We start from the raw sequence: 23,494 nt of genomic DNA on the forward strand, positions 1-23,494 counted from the left end.
GAAGAAAACCCTAATACATTCTAACAAAAAACAATTATAGGAAACAAGAGACAATATAAAAAATAAAAATAGTATGTCAAGTTAAAAAAAAAGCAATTATAGGGTTTTTAGATATTGTTTTATTATATTTATTTATTACTATTATTTTGATGCATATCTGATTATTTCTTTGAATGGAAAATGCTCTATTAAACATTATTTCTTAAGAGCCCAGTTTGGAGGGAGTGACATCAGCATCATGGTGGAGTGAGTTGTTCCTTTTGTCTCTCTCCTCTAAGTTACAACCAGTAGGACATCCATAGACCAACAGAGGACTCTGCACAGCACATCAGAACGCCTGAATGATACATACATCTATACATCTGAAGGTGGGTGGACTGGACATCCTGGAGGCAGTAGATCTAGGGGTGCAGTGGCGGCAGCTCCCAAGACTGGACGTCCCAGGGACTGCAGCTGTGCCTGTCACCAGAGGCCCCAGGAACTGAGGTAACACTCATGAATGGAGGCCCCAGGAATCCAGGCAACCCATGTTCCCAGAGGCACCAGGAATCACTACAGGCTCACAACCAGAGGCTCCTGAAACCACGACAATATGTGTGACCCAGCTACACTTCTCTCCCAGCTGCACCTCTGAAACTGGCCCTTCCAGCAGTGGGGGCTGCATCTAAGACCCTGATACCCCTGGCAGCAGCACTGGTGCCCATGACATGAGGTTCTAAGAAGCTCGCCAGCACCAGAGACCAGGGGCTGCAAGAGTCACAGCAGCAGTTGCAGCTCAGCCCCTACACCTCTCCCAGCAGTGGCAGGTGGCACCCAGGATCTGAGACTTCAGGAAAAGTAGTGGTGCCTGCAACCCAAGCCTTAGTAGCAGCACTCCCAAAACTCCCTGACAGCAGTGGGGGCTGCATACAAGACCCTAGGCACCCAGCAGAAGCAGCAATACCCATGGCCTGAGGTTCCAGGAACCATGCAGATGCTGGAGGCCAGATGCTTTGGGAACCCCAGCAGCACTCATGACTGAGGTACACCTCCCCTCATGGTGCTGGCAGCGTCACCCACAACCCCAGCCCACACAGCAGCTGGGTGACACCTGTGAACCCAGAGCTCTGACAGCAGCATTGCCAATACCCTCAGATAACCTGGGAGTGGTAGCACAGTCTCCTGTGCCTGAGCCTGAGGAGAGGCTGTGGAGAGATGGCTAACAGCAACAGTGGAGCCCACAACCCCAGCCCTCCCCAGCTGCAGAGATGCCTGCAGCTTTGGCCCCCCACCCATAGCAGCAGCACCTGCAGACCCAAAACCTGGATGTGGCAGAGGCACCCATAACTCTGACTCATTCCCACTGTCCTCCTTCCCCCACTGCAGTGGGGGAACACATGACCCAGGCAACCCTGGAAGCAACAGAAGTGCTTGCAGCCTGGAGACCCTGGTGGTGACATCCATGGCTGTAACTTTGTAAGCAGTGAGGCACCAGCAACCTCAGAGGCACAAGCAGCACAGAAAGGCACTGACAACACCTCTGGCAAAAGCAGTGGAGGCTGGAAACCACAGTTCTCAAATACAACCAGAAACAGCTCAGAATCAAAGTAAATAAAGCCCTGCCTAAATAAGAACGATGTTTGCTACCACAGATGCGCCAGCAGAGGAACAACTTATTAAGCATCGTGAAGAACTACAGTAACATGGTAGAACAGAAACAAAATGAGAGCTCTCCAGAAACCAAACTTGAAGTCATGGAAGATTGTGATCTAACTGAGAGAAAATTCAAAATAACTGTCACAAAGAAACTCAATGAGTTATAAGAAAATTCAGATGGACAGTTCAATGGGCTTAGGAATAAAATTAATGGACAAGCACAGTACTTCATGAAAGAGACTCAAACTCCAAAAAAAAAAAAAAAAAAAACCCAAAATCAGAAGTTCTGGAACTGAAGAAAACAATAAATGAGATGAAGAATATAAAGTAGAAAGCCCCAGAAATAGAGCAGACCATATGGAAGAGAGCCTCAGCAAGCTTGAAGACAGAAATCTAGAAGTGTTCAGGTGGAAGAGGAGACAGAACTAAGATTTTTTTTTAAATAGAGAAAATCTATGAAAAATATCTGACTCAATTAGGAAAAGCAACGTAAGGATAATGGGTATCCCAGAAAGAGAAGAGAAGGAGAAAGGAGGAGAGATCTTATTTAATGAAATAATAGCTGAGAACTTCCCAAACTTGGGGAATAAACCAGATATGCAAGTACATGAAGCTGATAGAAAACCTAATTATCTCAACACAAAAAGACCTTCTCCAATGCATATGATATTGAAACTGTCAAAAGTTAATGACAAAGAATATTAAGGGCAGCCAGAGAGAAGAAAATAACTAACAAAGGAATGCCCATTAGGCTGTCAGCAGATTTCTCAGCAGAAGCTCTTCAGGCTAGGAAAGAGAGGAATGATATATTCAAAATATTGAAAGATAAAAATTGTCAGCCAAGAACACTCTATCCAGCAAAGTTATCCTTCAGATGTGAAGGAAAAAGAAAGACTTTCCCAGACTAACAAAATCTAAGGGAGTTCATTACCACTAGATCTGACTTACAAGAAATGTTGAAAGGAACACTCCTACCTGAAACAAAAAGGCAAAGATTTGTAAAACTTTGAGCAAGATAAATAGACAGAATCAGAAAATTGCAACTCTATATCAGAATAGATTAGTAAACATTTAATTATAACATAAAAGCTAAAGGGAAAGAAAGCATTAAAAATAACTATAACAACTCCAACTTGATAACAAACTCATGATAAAGGGATAATTTGTGACAATAAAAACAGAAGGGAGAGAGGAAAGGACAGAACATGCATAGGCAAATGAATATAAGATGCTACCAGAAGAAAAATGAGTATCTCATTTGTGAGATCTTTTATACAAACTTCACAGTAACCACACAAAAAAAAAAAAAAATTCAGAGCAGAGTCACAAAACATAAAAAAAAGAGGAAACTGAGAAACACATCATAGAAAACTGCCAAACTGAAATGGCAGACAGAAACACAAGGAAAAAGAAACAATGGAAATATAGTACAACCAGAACAAAAGATAAAATGGCAATATTAAGCCCTCATATATCAATAATCACCTTAAATGTAAATGGATTGAATTCAGCAATCAAAAGACACATAGTGGCTGGATGGATTAAGAAATAAGACCCAACAATATTCTGCCTCCAGAAGACCCATCTCAGCCCTAAAGACAAACACAGAATCAGAATAAAGAGATGGAAGATGATACTCCAAGCAAATGGCAACCAAAAGAAAGTGGGTGTAGCCATACTTATATCACACAACGTAGACTTCCAGCCAAAAAAGATAACAAGAGATAAACATTATATAATGATAAAGGGGACATTTCACCAAGAAGATGTAACATTAATATATATGCGCCTAATATAAGAGCACCAAAACATATAAAGCAACTACTAACAGACCTAAAGAGAGAAATTGCCAGCAATACAATAATAGCAGGGGACTTTAACATCCCACTAACCTCAATGGATAAGTCAGCCAGACAGAGTCAACCAGGAAACATTGGCCTTAAATAAAACACTAGACCAGATATATAGAGATTTGGAGAACAATCCATCCAAAGGCAGCAGAATACACATCCTTCTCAAGTGCACATGGAACATTCTCAAAGATAGACCATGTATTGAGAAACAAAACAAGTCTCAATACATTTAAGAAGACTGAAATTATATCAAGCACCTTTTCCAACCACAATGGTATGAAACTAGAATTCAACTACAAGAAAAAAACTAGAAAAGTCACAAATATGTGGAGACTAAATAACATGCTACTGAGCAACTATTGGATCAATGAAGAAATAAAAAGCACCTGGAGACAGATGAAAATGAAAACCCAACATACCCAAACCTATGGGATGCAGCAAAAGTGGTACTAAGAGCGAAGTATATAGCAATACAGGCCTACCTCAAGAAACAAGATAAATCTCAAGTAAGCAATCTAACATTACATCTAAAAGAACTAGAAAAAGAACAAACAAAACCCGAAGTCAGTAGAAGGAAGTAAATAGTAAAAATCAGAGCAGAAATTAATGAAATAGAGACTAAAAAGACAATAGAAAGGATCAATGAAACAATGCTGGTTTTTTGAGAAGAAACAAAATTGGCAAACCTTCAGCTAGACTTACTAAGAAATAAAGAGAGAAAGCTCAAATAAGTAAAATCAGAAACGAAAGAGGAGAAATTATAACAGATACCACAGAATAAAAAGGATTATAAGAGAATGCTATGCAAAACTATACACCTACAAATTTGAAAATCTAGAAGAAATGCATAAATTCTTACAATCATACAACCTCCCAGAACTGAATCAAGAAGAAATAGAGAATTTGAACAGACCAATCACAAGTTAGAGATTGAAACAGTAATAAAAAACCTCCTAAAAAACAGAAGTCCAGGACCAGACAGCTTCTCTGCTGAATTCTACCAAACATTCAACGAAGATTTAATACCTATCCTTCTCAAACACTTCCAAAACATTGAAGAAGACAGGAAGCTTCCTAATTCATTTTACAAGCCAACATTACCCTGACAGTAAAACCAGACAAGGACAACACAAAAAATGAAAATTACAGGCCAATATGACTGATGAACATAGGTGCAAAAATCCTCAACAAATTATTAGCAAATCTAATATAACAATACATTAAAAGGATTATACACCACAATCAACTAGGATTTATTCCATGGACACAGGAACGATTCAAAATCCACAAATCAATCAATGTGATACACCACATTAACAAAATGAAGAATAAAAACCATATGATCATCTCAATTAATGCAGAGAAAGCATTTGACAGGATTCAACATCCCTTTATGATAAAAACTCTCAATAAAATGGGTATAGAAGGAAAGTACCTCAACATAATAAAGATGTATGACAAACCCACAGTCAACATCATACCCAATGGTGAAAAACTGAAAGCAATTCCTCTAAGAACTGGAGCAAAACAAAGATGCCCACACTTGCCACTCTCACTCAACTTAGTGTTGGAAGTCCTAGCCAGAGAAATTAGACAAGGAAAAGAAATTAAAGTGATCCAAATTGGAAAGGAAGAAGTCAAACTGTCACTATTTGCAGATGACATGATTCTATACATAGAAAATCCTAAAGAATCCAGCAAAAACCTATTAGAAATAATAAACAAATACAATAAAGTTGTAGGGTACAAAATCAACACACAAAATTCCGTTGTATTTCCATAAACTAGCAGAAGGAGAAATCAAGAATGCAATCCCATTTAAAGTCACAACTAAAAGAATAAAATTCCTAGGACAAAATATACCATGGAGGTCAAAGACCTGTACACTGAAAACCAGAAGGCATTGTTGAAAGAAATTGAAGAAGACAAAAAGAAATGGAAAGATATTTCATGCATATGGATTGGAAGAACAAACATAGTTAAAATGTCCATATTACCTAAAGCAATCTACAGATTCAACATGATCTCAATCAGAATCCCAATGGTATTTTTCATGGAAATAGAACAAAGAATCCTAAAATGTCTATGGAACAACAAAAGACCCTGAATAACCAAAGCAATACTGAGAAAAAAGAACAAAGCTGGAGGTGTCACACTCTCTGATTTCAAAATATACTACAAAGCTATAGTAATCAAAACAGCATGGTACTCACACAAAAACAGACACACAGATCAATGGAACAGAATTGAGAGCCCAGAAATAAACCCACACATCTATGGACAGCTAATTTTCAACAAAGGAGCCAAGAACGTACAATGGAGAAAGCAAAGTACTTCAACAAATGGTATTGGGAAAACTTGACAGTCACATGCAAAAGAATGAAAATAGACCATTATCTTACGTATACACAAAAATCAGCTCAAAATGGATTAAAGACTTGAATGTAAGACCTGAAACCATAAAACTCATAGAAGAAAACATAGACAGTACACTGTTTGACATCAGTCTTAGCACTATCTTTTTGAATATCATGCCTCCTCAGACAAGGGCAACAAAAGAAAAAATAAACAAATGGAACTACACGAAACTAAAAAGCTTCTGCATGGCAAAACAAACTGTTAACAAAATGAAAAGACAACCTACCAATTGGGAGAAGACATTTGCAAATTGTATACCAAATAAGGGGTTAATATCCAAAATATATAAATAACTTGTACAACTCAACAACAAAAAAACAATCAACCCTATCAAAAAATGGTCAGAGGATGTGAACAGACATTTTTCAAAAGAACATTTACAGATGGCCAACAGGCCCATGAAAATATGTTTAACATCACTAATTATTAGGGAAATGCAAATCAAAACTACAATGATGTATTACCTGACACTGGTCAATGGCTATTATTAAAAAACAAGAAATAACAAGCGTTGGAGAGGATGTGGGGAAAAAAGAATCCTTGTACACTGCTAGTGGGTATGTAAATTGGTGCAGCTATTATGGAAAACAGTATGGAGATTCCTCAAAACCTAAAAATAGAACTACCATATGATCCAGCTATTCCAAATCTTGTTATTTATCCAGAGAACATGAAAAGACTAATCTGAAAAGATATATGCACCCCTATGTTCACTGTACCATTATTCACAACAGCCAAGACTTAGAAGCAACCTAAGTGCCCATCAAATGATGAATGGATAAAGAAGATGTGATATTGTGGTATATAGATATATATATACAGTGGACTACTACTCAGCCATAAAAGGGACGAAATCTTGCCATTTGCAATGACATAGATGGACTTTGAGGGTGTTATGCTAAGTGAAATAAGTCAGACAAAGACAATGACCATGTGACTTCATTCATATGTGGAAGATAAACAAACAAACACATAGATACAGAGACCAGATTGGTAGTTACCAGAGTGGGAGGGTGTGGTGACAGATGGAAACTAGACTTTTGGTGGTAAACATGATGTAGTCTACGCAGAAGTCAGAATATAACGATGTACACCTGAAATTGATATAATGTTATAAATCAATGTGACCTCAGCAAAAAGAAAAGAAACCAATTTGATCATTTATTCATTAGTTATTAGATGGAATCATAAATCGTTTAAACTAGAGGGGCCGTTAGTAGGGTACTCATTTCATTTCACACATTTTATTTGTTATTCATGCTTAATACATATTTAGAGCTCACTCATTACTCAATAACATTATATTACATTGTATATTGCTAGTATTTAATTGCTGAGCTGAATTCTCTTAGGAATATACTTCACTCACTTCCCAGGAGCCCAGGAGATCTGATCAAGTTACTAAAACTCATACTCTTAAACTCACCTTTTGGGAACATGACTGGGGCGGTTTATGGAGACAATCTTACATTCTTTAAAAATTATTTTAGTGACTCATTGCCTGCAAAATAATGCCCAGACTCCTTAGCAAAGCATTCCAGTCCCTCATGTATAGTCCCAACCAACCCTCCTTGCCACTGCCCCATCTCTGTGCTCTTAGCAAGAATGTTACCGCTCAGCTGTGCTAGAATATTCATCTTTCTCAAACATGTCCTTTCTCATCTCTGTGCCTTTGCTTAAGCTCTTGCACTGCCTGGAATGCTCTTTACTCAACTTTCATATGGTGAGCTCCTACTTATCCTGCGAGGTGCAAACTCTGGTTTAAATCTCTCTGCCTTTATGAATTCTTGCTGGATTTCTTAGATCAAAACAGAAGTAATTGCTCCCTCCTCTCTGCTCCCAGAGAACTTGGTTCATACCTCTATTGCAGCATGTGTCATTCATCATGCTGGAAGGTGAGCGAGCTCCTCAAGAATAAGACTTGTATCATATTGATCTGTATATTTCCAGCCATTTGCACAGTGCCTGGCATGTGGGAGGCACTCAGAATATTTGTCAAAGAACGAATGAAAGCGAGATTATGGGTAAACAAACCTAGCTAAGCACTAACTCATAGTTTTTTGCGTGCTGTTTTTTGTTTGTTCGCTTTCATGTAATGAAATATTCTTCACAGATGGGTAAGGTCTTCAAGTGGGGGATGTGAAGAGTAGACACATCAAAAGGAGATGCTTGGTTTTCATGACCACTTTGAGAATCAAAGAGATAGTACTTTGAAAAGAAACAAAGAAGTATGCATATGTCAAGTAATTGTCCTTCAGGAAATTATTTGTCATATGTCTTCTTAAGTAAATATTGATTACTATTCTCCGAGATTCAGAGGGAGGCTGCATGAGCTGCCATATTCAGAGAGGCAAAGGAATGCCTCCTGATTGGTCATGGCTAGCGTTTGCTGTCCTGTCATATCTCCAAGTTAGAGAATCCAGGATCTGCAGCCTGCTCTTCTCTCAAGAGAACACCAGCAGGAGAGACGCAGTCAGCTGAGCAGCCCCTCGTAACGCTTATGTCGTGTTTGGATTTCAGATGCTCAGCCACTGTTATCATGAATTCCTGGAGGAAGAGGACTACTGGTTTCTCAATTTCACAGTAGGAGGGACTTTGAGGTGGGGAGGAATCATGAGGTTGGGGCAAGAAAAGAAAATAATTGCTCTTTTAGAAGCCTTTTTTGTTAAAGTAAATGAGATTTTGATTTTTTTCCTAGAGGCAACTGGGGATTGACATGGTCCCTGACGTTCTAAAGATAAACCTCTCAAGGAAAAAGACTCAAGTGCATAAGCTGACTTGGAAGAAGTCATTCATATAGACTTTCTCCTTTGTAGAAAATGAGTTTGATTAGAAGAGGGAAGGGTTTGGTGTGTAACGGAGCAATGGGTCTTAGCAAATTAAAAACCATCTGCATAAGTCTGCGTGACGGGGAAGCACTGAGGACTGGGCTGTTTCAAAAATCTTGTTTCTGATCTAGTTCATGTAGCAAACGCTGTCTGCCTCCCACCTCCTTCTCTTAGACTCAGACTAGGTTCATCAGCACCAGGTGGAATAGAAGAGAATCTATAAACAAAGAAGAGAATATTCTTCTTTATAAGAGGTTTGAGGAATCTCTGGAGTTAAGCCAGGGTTTGGCTAACATGGAGGAAATGGATTCTATGCAGTGGCAAAAGATAGCTACTGAGGACCTGAAACAAGGCGGGTCTCTCCAGGTACAACTGAAGTCTCCAGTGTTTCTGACAGGTAAGGGCAGTCACCGTAATTTTTTTGACCCTTACGTGTAGGCAACTGGGAAATATTAATACTTAAAATTTAATGATTATTTACTCTGTGTGAGCACTGTGCAATGCAAAGCCTTCCTCATTTGATCTTCACAATAACCTATGAGGTAAGTACTGAGTAGCTGACACACAGAGATGATAAGCGACATTCCCAAGGTCACACAATCAGTGGCAGAGCCAGGATCTGAATCCAGACTGACTGACTGCAGAGGCCCCTACTGGCACTCAAGTTTGGCCAGACTCATGCCCATCAAAGCATCACCACAGTTACACTGAATACTTCTTTTCGTGCGTTTGAGAAGCATATTCTGCCTCGCCATACCTCCACCAGACTCAGGCCTAAGGCACTTCTGTGAATATATTTTACCAGTCACCCCCCGCCCCCAACATCACATACCAGTCCATCCAGGCAGTGGAGAGAAGTGGATCTGAGCACAAGGCAATGCTGTCCCAGAGGTCTAGCTCTACCAGTGACTGTGTGAACTTGAGCAATGTACTGAACCTCTCTTTAAGCCCTAGTTTTCTCAACTGTAAAATGGGAATAATAACAGGCTTGTTGTGAAGATGACCCGAGATCATCTTTGAAAGCTATTAGCGTAATGCTTGGCAATAGTAAAAGTCCAATAAATGTTAGCCATTATTATTCAAATTGAACACACCGCTTTAATTGTCTACGCTGAGGCAGTCAGAGTAATGCAGGATTTCTCAAACTTCGATCCACAGTAAATACATTTGACTTCAGGGATCATATACCTGTATGTATGCGTGTGCCTATACATGGAAAAAAATTTTCACAAAGCAAGACTTACCCTTATTACATAAGATGGTGTACTCCAATATTCTCTATTCTATTCTATTCTATTTCATTTTCTAAAAGCTAGTGATAACTCAGCTTATTTTTTGACATACTATTGAGTCATGACCTTCACTTTGAAAAACACGGATAGAGAAGGAGTAAGCAAAAGCTTTGAAAATTCGCTTCCACCACATCTTTGCTTTGTGAGCCTAGATAAGTTACTTCATCTTTCTGAGCCTCATTTCCTCATCTACAGAACGAGGATAACGGCCTCTACCGGGCAGGATATTTCAGAGGATTGGAGGTAATGCACTCACAGAGCAGGCAGGTGCTCAATAAGTTGTACATGTTAGATTACACTAAAAAATGTAACCTTCAACTCTTTTAAAACTTTGATGTGCACTCCATATACAAAACACAATGCCTTGGAGCCTTGCCTCTCGGAGCCATGCATGGGCACGAGTTATTTAACTCTAACATGAACAAGCCCTCCATTTTACCTCAGGGTAGATTTTCCTCAGGGTATCCGGAACATTCCAGAACCTCTTCCAGAAATCAAGAGAAAAGTGGAAGAAAGGATGGCTGATAAATTTCACCACACATATGCTAGGCAACAGGCATGTCTTTGGTGGCTGTGTAGGACGGGGGATGGCCAGGAAGAGCGCAACCACCCTCCATGGAGATGCCACCTCCCTCTCCCCAGCACATGTTATTACTTCCTCCACCACTGCTTTTTTGAAAGGCAAGTCTGATTTATAAATGGCCTCCTGTGCAACCCAACCCAGGGCCCTGACTCCCGGTAGGCTGATACCTCCACTCAGGCTACACCATAAACTTACAGAACACCAGAGCTAGAATACTCTCAGCTTTCATATGGAGAAAATGAGTCCCAGAGAGGTGAAAAGACTTGCCTGAGGTTGCTTAGCAAGAAAGAGGTTGATCCAAGACCAGAAAGCTGGATCCACTGCAGAACCACTGCTCTTACAATTTATAGCCAGATTCCCCTAGCTGAGAGTTGATAATGATGACAATGACAATGCTGACATAGGCTGACATTTGTGGGTCCACCCCCAGTATTCCTTCTAGACTCTACCAGCATAACCTCAGAAAGCACTGGACTGCCCTGGAGAGTTCCAGGAGAACCGTGTGCAGTTAGACTTACTCTAAACCCCAAAACTCACAACAGAAATGAGTGTTTTCACCTTGGTAGCTGGCAAGGTGCTGCTAATTTGCTTTTATTGCCCAGAACTCAGTTAAAACTTCCCTTGCTCAGTCTCAGTCATGCTGTCCCACCTCGTTTTGGATACAAAAAGGTATTCCCTTTCAATTCATTATGCATGACTAGAAATGATGTATGGCTATTTCTAGAAAAAGTAATTCACTCTCAGAGGACAATGATTTGCAACCATTAATGATATTCACTGATATTAGCTGTCAAGTCTGAAAGTAATTCCCAAAGACAGAGCCAAGAAAAAGTTCCTAGCATGTTCTTTGCCATATACTATCCCTAAGTGCATCAAATTCTTTGAAGCAACAGCAGAAAGTTTGAAATGCATTTGCAACTCCTCCCCACAACAGACGGCTGCTTGGAAGGGGTCAATATTCATTTGAATGAATTACTTTTTATATATATGTTAACAATTAGTGCTTCTTTCAAAGTCATAGCTCAGTTACCCTTGTGTCCCTCGGGCAGAAAATCTACATGAGTCGGGTGGCCCCAAGAGGGCAGAATCCTCCCATTCTGGAGGGGAAGGCAGGCTGTATTTCCCTGCTTCTAATTTGGCCTAGGGAACTTGTATTCCTTGTGTAAACATTCCATTAAAACACTATTGTCCTACTTAAATAACATTTTAAAGGCAATACCTTCAACAAAAGTTTATAAATCTTTGAACCCAAAGTGGGCAACTAGACTCTACTTCTATTTTTCCCTACTTGATAGACATAGAGAAAATGTCCTTTGAAGAACTCTGCTGTAAGTATCCAAAGGTGGCTATAGAGAAGATCAGTGATGACTACAAAACATATTGTGAAAAAGCACCTAAAGTAGGTAAGTGTTTAAACTCAGGGATAGATTTGAGACAACTAGGTAAGAGAATCTCTAAACTCAAGAGGCATAAGCCAGAAGAGGAATCGTCCTCCATTAGAAATGAGGGATGGTCAGGGGAGAATGACCATGGTTTTTTTTTCTCCTACAAAGCCATAGAAGGACATCATGAAAATGATATGCAATTTATAAATGAATGAGGGTGATGATGAAAATTGTTAATTCTTACCTTCTTACCTGGTTATTACTCTTGGGTTTTAAATAATGCAGATTTGCATTTATGCAAATCTCTTCTGCCAAGTTTCCTGGAGTCAGAGATGTGTGGAAGGAGATTAGTTGGTGCATGTTCTTAGAAGTAATAGCTGTAAGGGAATAAGGAAAGCAGGCCTGGGTAGAGGTAGATGCTGAACTGCAAGGCAAGTACAATATGTTTCAGAAGATCCCATAGGAAGCTCTAAAGCTAGGATGGCCCTCAGAGTTGTCTCTCATTGAGAAAAGGGACTTTTTTGCCTCCACAGTGACTCGGATGTGGATCCCCTGGGAACGATATAACCTTGGGTCAGGCAGTGCCCTTTGGCCGCGGCAGCACCCCAAAGGGGTCTCAGCTATGAGTTGTCTGCAGCCAACACTCTGGGCAGCTAAGGGAATCAGTGCTTTGGTCCTAAAGGGAAGATCTGAGCTGTGCACCACAGCACCCACTACTGTCCACTTGCTTTTTATGGAAATTTCAGCACCTTGGAACAGCTCCTCCAGGAGTCTGGTTGGTTTCTTTTCCTAGGGGACTTTTACTGACCCACACTGCTACAGCTCTCTGGAGACCACAAGGATCACTTCCCTTCTCCCTCCTTTGTTACCCATCATAGATTCCCTTCATGCTCAGCTAATGTCTCTGCTGGTCTTGAGGGGCTTTCCTGGAAGGATGACCTAGACTCTCTCTCCTGAGGGACCTGAGCCTCTGTCATCATGACTTCTCAGACTGTGGCTGCGCACTTGTCAATTTATCACCAAAATCGGACAGGAGAATACCAAGAGTGAAAATGAATTCTCCCCTGCCCCTGCTGTGTAACTGATGACACTAATGATCACAGTCAATTACCCTGCCAGTACAGTGACTCCTTTGTTTGTCTTCTGGCCTCGTGGCATAAAAAGCTTGAAGTGGCTGAGTGCCAACTGAGTTCCTAGTAGAAGCATTCCAACTCTGGGCACCAGGATCTCTAGATTGGCACTATCCAATACAGGAGCCATTAGCCCCATGTGGCCATTGAACCCTTGCAATGTGGCTGGTACAAACAGGTTACATAAAATATATTATTAAAATTAATTTCACCCTTTTCCTTTTAGTTTTTTTAATGTGACTACTAGAAAATTTAAAATTATATATGTGGCTCACATTATATTTCTATTGGATAGTGCTGGTATAGACCCACAGAACCTAAAGATGTAAGGGTTGGAAATTTCCCTAAGTCAGTCGCTGATACTGATGGTAAATGAATTGCTCCTACTTTCATCCCTTGGTTCCCATACCCATGTATTCTACTTATTGAGGACACAACATCTTATAATGGTCTTCAATTTATTCGGGAGGATGATACCCCATTGTCCTAGGGTACCATCTCCAAGCTAGTTTCACAGCTACACCTTCAAAAAACAGCTCTGTTTCTCTACCAGGCAACAGCTCTCATAAGTGATAGAACTAGTGGATCTCATTGTCACATGCCCGTCGTTGCCAACTTCCTGTGCTGTAAGTATCACTTGGTCAGAGGCAGTGCTATGTGGGAATCAAACACTTGTAAGGCCCCAGAGAGCAATGCTGACCGAAACCTCGCAGGTAGGAATACATTTCAGTTCCAGTCAAGATAAATTGCTACCCCTTCCAGAGTAGAAGGAGTCCAATGTCATCAATTTGCTCAGCCATTTCTCCAAAGAGTGTGCTTTCTTTTCTTAGAGAATGGTATTTAGAAGCCAATGGTATTTAGGAACAAATAGAAAATAGTAAGGTAGAATTTAAAACCTAATATATAAGAAGTTACAGTAAATGTAATCGGATTAAACATTCTAATTAAAAGGCAATTGTCAAATTGGATTTAACAAAAACAAACAAAAATACAAAAAAAAATTTCTGCTTAAGAGGCTCACCTTAGGTATAAAACAAGAACATATTAAAAAATAAAAGGATGGACAAGAATATAACAAGCAAACACAGCCACAAAGAAAGGTGATGACTATAATAATATCAGACAAAGTAGAACATAAAGCAGGAAGCATTGATAGAGATAAAATGTTACTCTACCAGGAAGCTATAACAATTCCAAATTTGCTTGCATCTAGCACAGATAGCATAAAGGAAGAACTGAAAGTCTTAAAAAGATAAATAGAAAAAATCAATAGAGTGAGAGATTTAAAAATCTCTCTTTTGAGAAATGATAGAAATGTAAACCAAAACTCTCAGCAAAGATACAGAATATCTGACCATGCTTAGCCAAATACACCTAAATGATAAGACAGAGTACTGCACCCAACATTGCATGTCTTATAGATACCTAAATGTAATAAGAGGATGTCATAAACAACCTGATGTCAACATAACTGAAATTTCAAGTGAAACGGACAAATTTGTAGAAAATACAACAAACTAAAATGACGTGAAAAGAATGGAAAATCTGAAAATTCCTATATATTTTAAATAAATTAAATTTGTAATTAAAATATCTCTCTGAGATTGAGACACAGGTGCTTGCCAACACCATTTCCATCTAAAAGGGTAATGGAGGACCTAGTAAGAGCAATGAATTAATGAAAGGAAATCAAAGGTAGAAATATTCTAAAACAATAAATAAAACTCTATTGGCAGAGAACAGAATTGTGTGTGTATAAAAATCAAAGGAATTTGCAGACAAACTTTTTGAATGAATAACTTAATTTAGGGAGGTTGTGGAACACACGGCCAATATATGAAAATCAATTATATTTCTATATGCCAGACACAATTAAAAAATGAAACTTTAAAATCATGCCATTTACAAGTATATCAGAAAACATCAAAAGCCTGGAAAGAAACATAATGGAATATATATACAATAATGTTACATGATAACTATAAAACATTATTGAAAGAAATTAAAGACATAAACAAATAGAGGAATATACCGAATCCATGGATTAAAAAAGGTACAATGGGGAATGACATCACAGAAAATGGTGAGTAGGGAGCTTCAGGGCTCCATCCTTCCACAAAACAACTAAAGATTTGGCAAAAATTGTCAGAATCAGAGTTTTACAGAACTTTGGAATCTAGTCAAGAGCTTACAACAACCAGGGGAAGTCTTGGAGAAGAAAGAAGAGGCTGCAATGTGATAAGCAAGTGCTGTGGCATTTCACATTGTCCATCTACAACCCCCTAATTCCCTCCCCGCCACTAGTGATGGCATGATGACAACAGCACACATTCTTGATGCAGGTTGCTAGTGCCAGAGAAAGCAATATGGACTTATTTTCAAAGAATTGTAGTGCTCTGTTTCAACCTGAAGTTGCCTCTTGGCTCCCTGAAGGACTGGCACAAGGACTTGCCTTTGTTTTGCCCTACTTGGAGTGTTTTTAGGGCTGAGAGGATTCTCAAGTGACATTTGCCAAAAGCATTTAAAGGCACAAGTATTGGCCACAGCAGCCTGGGCCTGGGGACAACAGTTGGGACAACATTAGACAGACCAAAAGAGAGAGATGAGATTGTAAAAGTAGATACATGGGGTAATAAGAACTTGTTTTTCCTGCTTTTTTTTTTTCTCCCCAAATTCCCACAGCACATAGTTGTGTATTTTAGGTTGTAGGTCCTTCTAGTTGTGGCACGTGGGACACCACCTCAATGTGACCTGACGAGTGGTGCCATGTCCGTGTCCAGGATCAAACCAGCAAAACCCTGGGCTGCGGGAAGAGGAGCACACAAACTTAACCACTCGGCCACAGGGCTGGCCCCATGAGTAATAGGAACTTTTAAAACTCTCACATATACTTGAAAATCAAGAAAGCCATGCACATGGCCAGAATTGGATATATACTCAGAAAAGGCATGAGAAAACCCAAAACTTTCACCTCTGGCTGAGCTTCAGGGTCCAGGGAAGCAGAAAGTTAAGGCTAAGAAAGAGCTGTAAATGGCCTGGCTGAGCATTTGCAAAGATGCTCACAGAGCCAATTTGCACAGCCTAGTAGAGTAATTTTTTTATTTTTTTTGAGGAAGATTAGCCCTGAGCTAACTGCTGCCAATCCTCCTCTTTTTGCTGAGGAAGCCTGGCTCTGAGATGTTAGCTCCATGCCCATCTTCCTCTGCTTTATATGTGGGATGCCTACCGCAGCATGGCTTTTGCCAAGCGGTGTCATGTCTGCACCCGGGATCCGAACCTGTGAACCCTGGGCTGCCGAGAAGCACAATGTGTGAACTTAACCACTGTGCCACCGAGCTGGCCCCTCTTTTTTTTTTTTTTGACATCTAAGGAAACTATCAAAACACTACATGGCCACAAACTAATAGAACACAGACTTCAGTGGCCACACACGACAAAGAATACAGACTTTGCAAAAATAATTGAGAAAAGTCACCAAACAAGCAAATGACAACAACCACAGAAGCAGAAACAACAAATCCCAGGCAGAGGGGAGAATCTGATTTTCAGAGTTGCCACGTTATAATGCTCAAAACCTCCAGTCTTCAACAAAAAACGATGAGGCATACAAAAAAAATAAGTATGGCCCATTTGCAGGAAACAAAAAATCAACAGAAACTGTCCACGGGTAGCCCAGCCATTTTGTTTGCTAGGCAAAGACTTTAAAACAACTGTCTTAAATATGCTCAAAGAGTCAAAGGAAACCATGAACAAAGAACTAAAGGAAGTCAGGAGAGTGGTACTCACCAAATAAAGAATATCAATGAAACAATAGAAATGATGAAAAGAAATTCTGGAACTGAAAAGTACAGTAATTTTGAGCAAAATGAAAATTAAAATATCACATACCAAAACCTAGGGGATGTAGCAAAAGCATTGCCCAAAGGGAAATTTATAGTTGTAAATGCAGATATTGAAAAAGATACCAAATCAATAACCTAACCTTATACCTTTAGGAACTAGATAAAGAACAAGCTAAACCCAAAGTTAGCAGAAGAAAGGGAATAATAAAGATTATAGTAGAGGTAAACAAAATAGAGGATAGAAAACTAATAGAGAAAATCAATTTTTTCTTTGAAAAGATCAGCAAAATTGACAAACATTTAATTAGACTGACCAAGAAAAAAAGAGAGAAGACTCAAAATTGCTAAAATCAGAAATGAAAGTGGAGACGTTACTACCAACCTTAGAGAAATATAAAGGACTATAAGAGAACATTATAAGCAATTGTATGCCAACAAAATAAATAATTAAGATAAATGGACAAATGTCAAAAAATGTGCAAACTATCAAAACTGACTCAAGAAGAAATAAAAAATTTGAAAAGACTATAAGAAGAAATTGAATCAGTAATCGCAAATCTCCCAACAAAGAAAAACCAAGGACCACATGGCTTCATTGGTGAATTCTACATAACATTTAAAGAATTAACACCAATCCTTCTCAAACTCTTCCAAAAAATGGAAAAGGAGAAGGCACTTTAACTCATTCTATGAGGCCAGCATTATCCTGATATCCAACCAGACAAAGATATCACAGTTAAAGAAAACTATAGACCAACATCCCCTAAGAACATAGATGCAAAATACTAGCAAACCAAATCCAGAAGAATATTAAGAAGATTGTGTACCATAACCAAATGAGATTTATCCCAGGAATGCAAGGGTGGTTTGACATATGAAAATCAATCAATGTCATACACCAGTCTGTTAGACTGAATGAAAAATCCTCTCAACTGATGCAGGAAAACGCTTGACAAAAATCCAAAACTCTTTCATAATGAAAACATCCAACAAACTAAAAATAGAAGAGAACTTTCTCAATATAATAAAGGACAAATCCACAAGTAACAGTAAACTCAATGGTAAAGGACTGAAAGCTTTCTCCCTAAGATCAGGAACAAGAAAGGAGGCCTTCTTCCACCACTTCCAGTCAACAGTGTACTGGGAAAAATAGCCAGAGCACTTAGGCAAGAAAAAGATAGAAATGGCATCCAAATTGGAAAGGAAGGAGTAAATCTATTTCTATTCACAGATGACATGATCTTATAGATAGAAAATCCTAAAGAATCCACACCAAAAAAAATCTAGTAGAGCTAATAAATGAATTCAGCAAAGTTGGCAGGGTGCAAGTTAACGTGCAATAAGAAGTTGTACTTCTATACACTAGCATGAACAATGTGAAATGAAATGAAAACAATTCCATCTGTAATAGCATCAAAAAGAATAAAATACTTAAAAATAAATTTCACTAAAGATATGCAAGACTTATAAGCAGAGAACTACAGAATTCACTGAAAGAAATTAAAGACCTATGGGGCCGGCCCTGTGGCTGAGTGGTTAAGTTCACGCACTCTGCTTTGGCAGCCCAGGGTTTTGCCAGTTTGAATCCTGGGCACAGACATGGCACCACTCATCAAGCCATGCCAAGGCGGCATCCCACATGCCACAACTAGAAGGACCCACAACTAAAAATACACAGCTATATACCAGGGGGGCTTTGAGAGAAAAAGGAAAAATAAAATCTTTAAAAAAAAAAAAAGAAATTAAAGACATACATAAATGAAACTATATCCTGTGCTCTTGGCTTAGAAAACTTATGTGACAATACTGCCCAAAGTGATCTACAAATTCAGTGTAATCCCTATCAAAATCCCAGTGATTTTTGTGAAGAAATGGAAAAGCTCATCCAAAAACTCACATAGAATTGCAAGGAACCCCAAATAGCCAAAACTATCTTGAAAAAATAAAACAAAATGGAAGGACTCAGATTTCTTGATTTCAAAACTCACTACAAAGCTATAGTAATCAAAACAGTGTGGTACTGACATAAGGGTAGACATATAGATCTATGAAACATAATTCTGAGTCCAAAAATAAATCTATATATCTATGGTTTAGATTAAGAGATTTTTGGTTAATAATTCTGTATGTCCTCTCTGTTAGTGTGTTATTTTTACACATTTTCTTCCTCTAGGTGGTTACTGTATAGATTTCAAAATGCATCTTTGACATGTTAAAGTTTAATGTAAATTAGTACTTTTACTGCATATATATTATTGTTTTATGTCAATATTTACTTAGGCTTACTCATATATTTACTTTTCCTTTCTTTTTTATTGTTTCCTGCTCGTCAGAGTGGCCATCTAGGATTATTTTCCTTCTGCTATAGGGCACTCTTTGGTATTTCCTGCAGTGTAGATCTAAAAAATGTCTTTATTTTGCTTTTATTTTTGAAGAACGTCATCTCTGGATATAGAATTCTTGTTGGAGTTATCTTCTTTCAGCACTTTGAAGATGTTATTTCACTGTCTCTTGGCTTCCTTGGTTCATTTTGAGGAATCAGCCTTCAATCTTCACTGACATTGCTTAGTAGAAGAAAATATTTCTTCCTCCACCCTATATCTTCTCATTGTCTTTGCTTTTATGCAGTTTTACTATGATGTGCCTAAGTATTTATGCAACTTGTGGTTTCAGGACTCCTTGCATTTCTGGCTTGATGTCCTTTGTCAGTGTTAGGAAAATTCCAGTTATTATCTTTTCAAATATTTGTTCTTCTCCATTAGATCTCTTTCCTTCTTCTGATAATCTTACTACACATATTTTCAACGTTTCATCATGTGCCATATGTCTCATATGCTTTTTTTCTGTATTTTTCCATGTTTTTTTCTCTATTCATTTCAGTCAAGATATTTTCCTTTGATGCAACTCCTAGTTCAACAATTCTCACTTCAGCTGTGTATAATTTGTCAATAAAACCATTTATTAATTCTTAATTTTCTAAATTGCAGTCATTAAATCTTTTATTTTTAGAATTTCCATTTTCTTTTTACTGTGTTCAGTCTATATTGATATTTTTCTTCTTCTCTTTAATTCATTGAACTATATTAATAATAGTAATTATAAAGTCCATGTTTGGATTCCCTGTGTTTATTTAAAATGTCATATTTTTCCCCCTTGGTTTCGGTCAAGTCTTTTTAGATATCTTATTATTTCTGCTTTGTTTGTGAACATTGTTGGTACAAATTTGTAAAGATAATTTGAGGCTCTGGGTGATGTTATTTTCTTCCAGAGAGGATTTTATTTTACCTCTGATATACACTGAACTAGTAGCATTCAGATATCCTTAATCCTTTTAGGATTGAGTTGGCTCAAAGCTAGTTTTTATTCTCTCTGATGAAAGAGCTATTTCTGGTTTCCCTGATTCCTAGAGGTTCCGATCGAAAGCCTGGGATGTTTATCAGGGCCTCTTCACCTTTGTGGTCTGCAATTTTTTTCTCCTTCTGCTCTGAGAGTCTGTCCAAAGCTTTGCTAAATTTCTCAGTAGCAATTGTCATAATTGTCAAATGCCTTGAGAGTAAAAGCAGTGCCAAAAGTTTTTTTGCCCATTTTTCTAAAGGCCTATAGTTTGTTTTCTGTCCTATTGTGGCTTTATCACTGCAAATGCCTCAAGGGCAGTTAAAGTATTGGTGTGGCTTACCTTTCTGGTTTTTAACATTCTCTTTGTTTCTCATTTCTATGTTTTTATTTTGTTTTGTCTCAATTTCTTACAAGCTTACTTATGAGGATAAAAGTGGTTTTTTTAATCCAAAATTTCTAAGTATTTTTTTATTGGGAGGTTTTTTGGGATTCCTTTGAGGGTTTTTGATATCTAGTCTTCTATAATTTGGATTTTATCTTTTAACATATTTAATTACACTATTTAGATCCAGTACATATATCTATTGTTTTCAATCCTTTTTGTATGCTATCTGTCACCGAAAGTGTTACCAAACCATGCAAAAAATTCCTGTGGGGGTACATTCCTACTTAATAAATATTTTAAAGCATTGCCTATATTACTGGGCCATGTTCCAATTTCTGGGGGTGAGATGAGTAATATACCATCCCTACCTTTAATGAGTTGATAATCTATATTTTCTTCTACAATATTAACCTCAAAGGGCTCCTCAATACTGAGACCCTTGGAATCTATTATTCTTTAACAGTAATGCTTTAATACATTTTTTGAAATAATGGTTTCTAAATGGCAATAATGAGATAGATACCCACTCTAAATTGTGTGTGGTGTGATAGAATACCAGTTGGGAAGCTTGTAGCGGAAGCAGTGTCCTCAGGAAAGAAAATGGTTTCAGTTAAAGCAAGATGGTATAGGGAACTCTTACTAAAGAGGTCAAGAATCTGTGAGAGCTTGCTGATTACAAAGCAGTAGTTCCAGAGGGCAAGTGGAAGGGTTTAGGATGGGATAGCAGAGGTGTCAAGGAAGACCAAATGTCATGTGGAGTACGGTCTAGTAAAAATTGTTGATTGGGGAAGGCATGAAATTTGGTGTTGGAATGAGAAGCATGATGGACTCGGCCTCAGCAGTTTTCTGAGGAAGGTGGGTTCTAGGCCTTGTAGGGAAGGAAGAAATTTTCCTTTACCCTTCTAGGTTCTTCTGAGTGGTCTAAAAATTAAATTGACATGAGACAGAATTACAGGAGAAAATGAAACAAAGTTTAATAATATGTATACATGGGAGAAACCCAGGAAAACTGAGTAACTCGCCAAAATGACCAAAGCCACCACCCGAAATATCATCTTCAGCTACAGAAAAAAAGAGGGTGTTGGGAATAGTGGTTTGGGACTGCAAAGGGGAGGAAGGCAATTCAGATGGAGATGCAAAAGCAAATGTTTCATAAACAAGTTTGCCATGCCTTGCAGAGACAATGAGACATGGAGAAGACTTTGATCAAATGGGCCTTGCTAGGTTCCTCCCTGTCTACCTCACCTGGTTTATATTATATTATACTTATCTATGGTGATAGCTCCTTTCTGGAACAGGCCTTCTATCTTAAATCTTTTCAGGCAGTTAAGGGGAAGGTCAAAGTTTCTTCCTGAGTCTTCTGTTGTTAAAAATAATCAAGCCAAAGAGACATTTTGGGGTAGCAAATTATGCTCCCTTACAGCCTAATGGCCAACAGACTTAGATAACAGAGCTTGGACTGATATTAACATCAGGAGTGAAAACCATCCCTAAGTCACCCCTCAGTACTAATGGCCTCAAATGGCAGCAGTTGTGGGACTGTGGTTTTTCCACATGCACTCAATGTATGATAAATGGCCTTGCTACTTTGTCCTTTCTTACTCTCTGCAGTGTCCTTTATAACATGGTATTTCCCAATTTTGTGATTTATCATTAGATTTTACAGTGGAAATTGTCAGAGAACCAAAGATACTTCCACCTTCATATAGGAAGATGTCTTTGTTTAAAAGAGTTGGTGCAAGGAAGCCTTCAGTAAGACCCAGGTAAGACATAGGATCTGGCTACAGTAACATCTCAAGGCACAAGTTCTCTTTAATCTCAACATCTCTAATCCTGAACTTACCTTTCTGTGGGAAGGTTTCCAGACTTTTTTCCACATATCATACATACATGCACAGACACACTTTGTATTTTAAATCATTATTCATTTTCTAAAGTTGGTACCTTGCAATAGATATTATACAATAACTTTTTTAACTTAACAAACTATTATGGATATCCCTTCATGGCAATGTGTATAGGTTTACCTCCTTCCACAGTATGGATGTAGCATGATTTATTTAACTATATATTTTTATGGACATTTACACTATCTTTAAAATTTCATTGCTATAAATAGTACCACAATAGACATCTTTGTATATGTATCCTTGCCTATTTGTGTTTTTCTGGATTGTGTACTACTATGGTAGCTTCCTAACTGGTTCCTTACTTCATCTCTCTCTCCCTTATAATCAATCCTAGAGTCAGCCTCTGGTAAGTTCCCACTGATGGGCAAAGATTCTGTGGTCCTTTCTTTTAGGAGTACCCCCTCACCTTTCGTTCCACTTACCTTAGCACGAGTGCGACCTCACAAAAAATTCTCCACATATATGTCTTCTATGACTTTCCTCTCCTCTGACACTAAATCTCTATAACATAACACCAAGCACTTACCATGTACTATTTTTTACTGCTCCTTATTTTTTAGGTATGTTTTCCACTTTCTTGACTATAATTTTCTTGTAAGCCATATCATTCATCCAGTCATTAATTTTTTTATTCAGTAATTATCTACTAATGACTAGCTATATGGAAAATCCTCTTAAAATGATAGAGATATATTAGCACATAGAAATTTGGTAGTCAAAGTCACTGGCAGAATACTTTGCATAGAGAAAGTTCTCAGAAGTATGTTTTCAGTTACTGATAACATCTATTGGGGGTGGTAAGTCCTCTGTCTTTCCTGAAGACTCTATATAGTTATTACTCCCCTTTAAGGAACTGAAATTATTCCTGGAGATTCAATCATTTATACCTTTGCTGTT

General features: G+C 38.3%; 1 protein-coding gene across 3 annotated transcripts in view; it reads left to right on the forward strand.

Moving 5' to 3' along the window:
* The window catches only part of RGSL1 (regulator of G protein signaling like 1), a 66,797-nt gene that overhangs the window by 18,337 nt on the left and 24,966 nt on the right, over positions 1 to 23,494 (forward strand). For all 3 annotated transcript variants that reach the window (XM_070590887.1, XM_070590886.1, XM_070590888.1), the window contains exons 8-11: positions 8,427 to 8,489; positions 8,909 to 9,131; positions 11,905 to 12,012; positions 22,345 to 22,450. In XM_070590887.1, the coding sequence (XP_070446988.1) occupies positions 8,427 to 8,489; positions 8,909 to 9,131; positions 11,905 to 12,012; positions 22,345 to 22,450 (500 nt within the window). The remainder of the gene's footprint in view (positions 1 to 8,426; positions 8,490 to 8,908; positions 9,132 to 11,904; positions 12,013 to 22,344; positions 22,451 to 23,494) is intronic.

Source organism: Equus przewalskii, chromosome 23, assembly GCF_037783145.1.
Source record: "Equus przewalskii isolate Varuska chromosome 23, EquPr2, whole genome shotgun sequence".
Taxonomy (NCBI): Eukaryota; Metazoa; Chordata; class Mammalia; order Perissodactyla; family Equidae; genus Equus; species Equus przewalskii.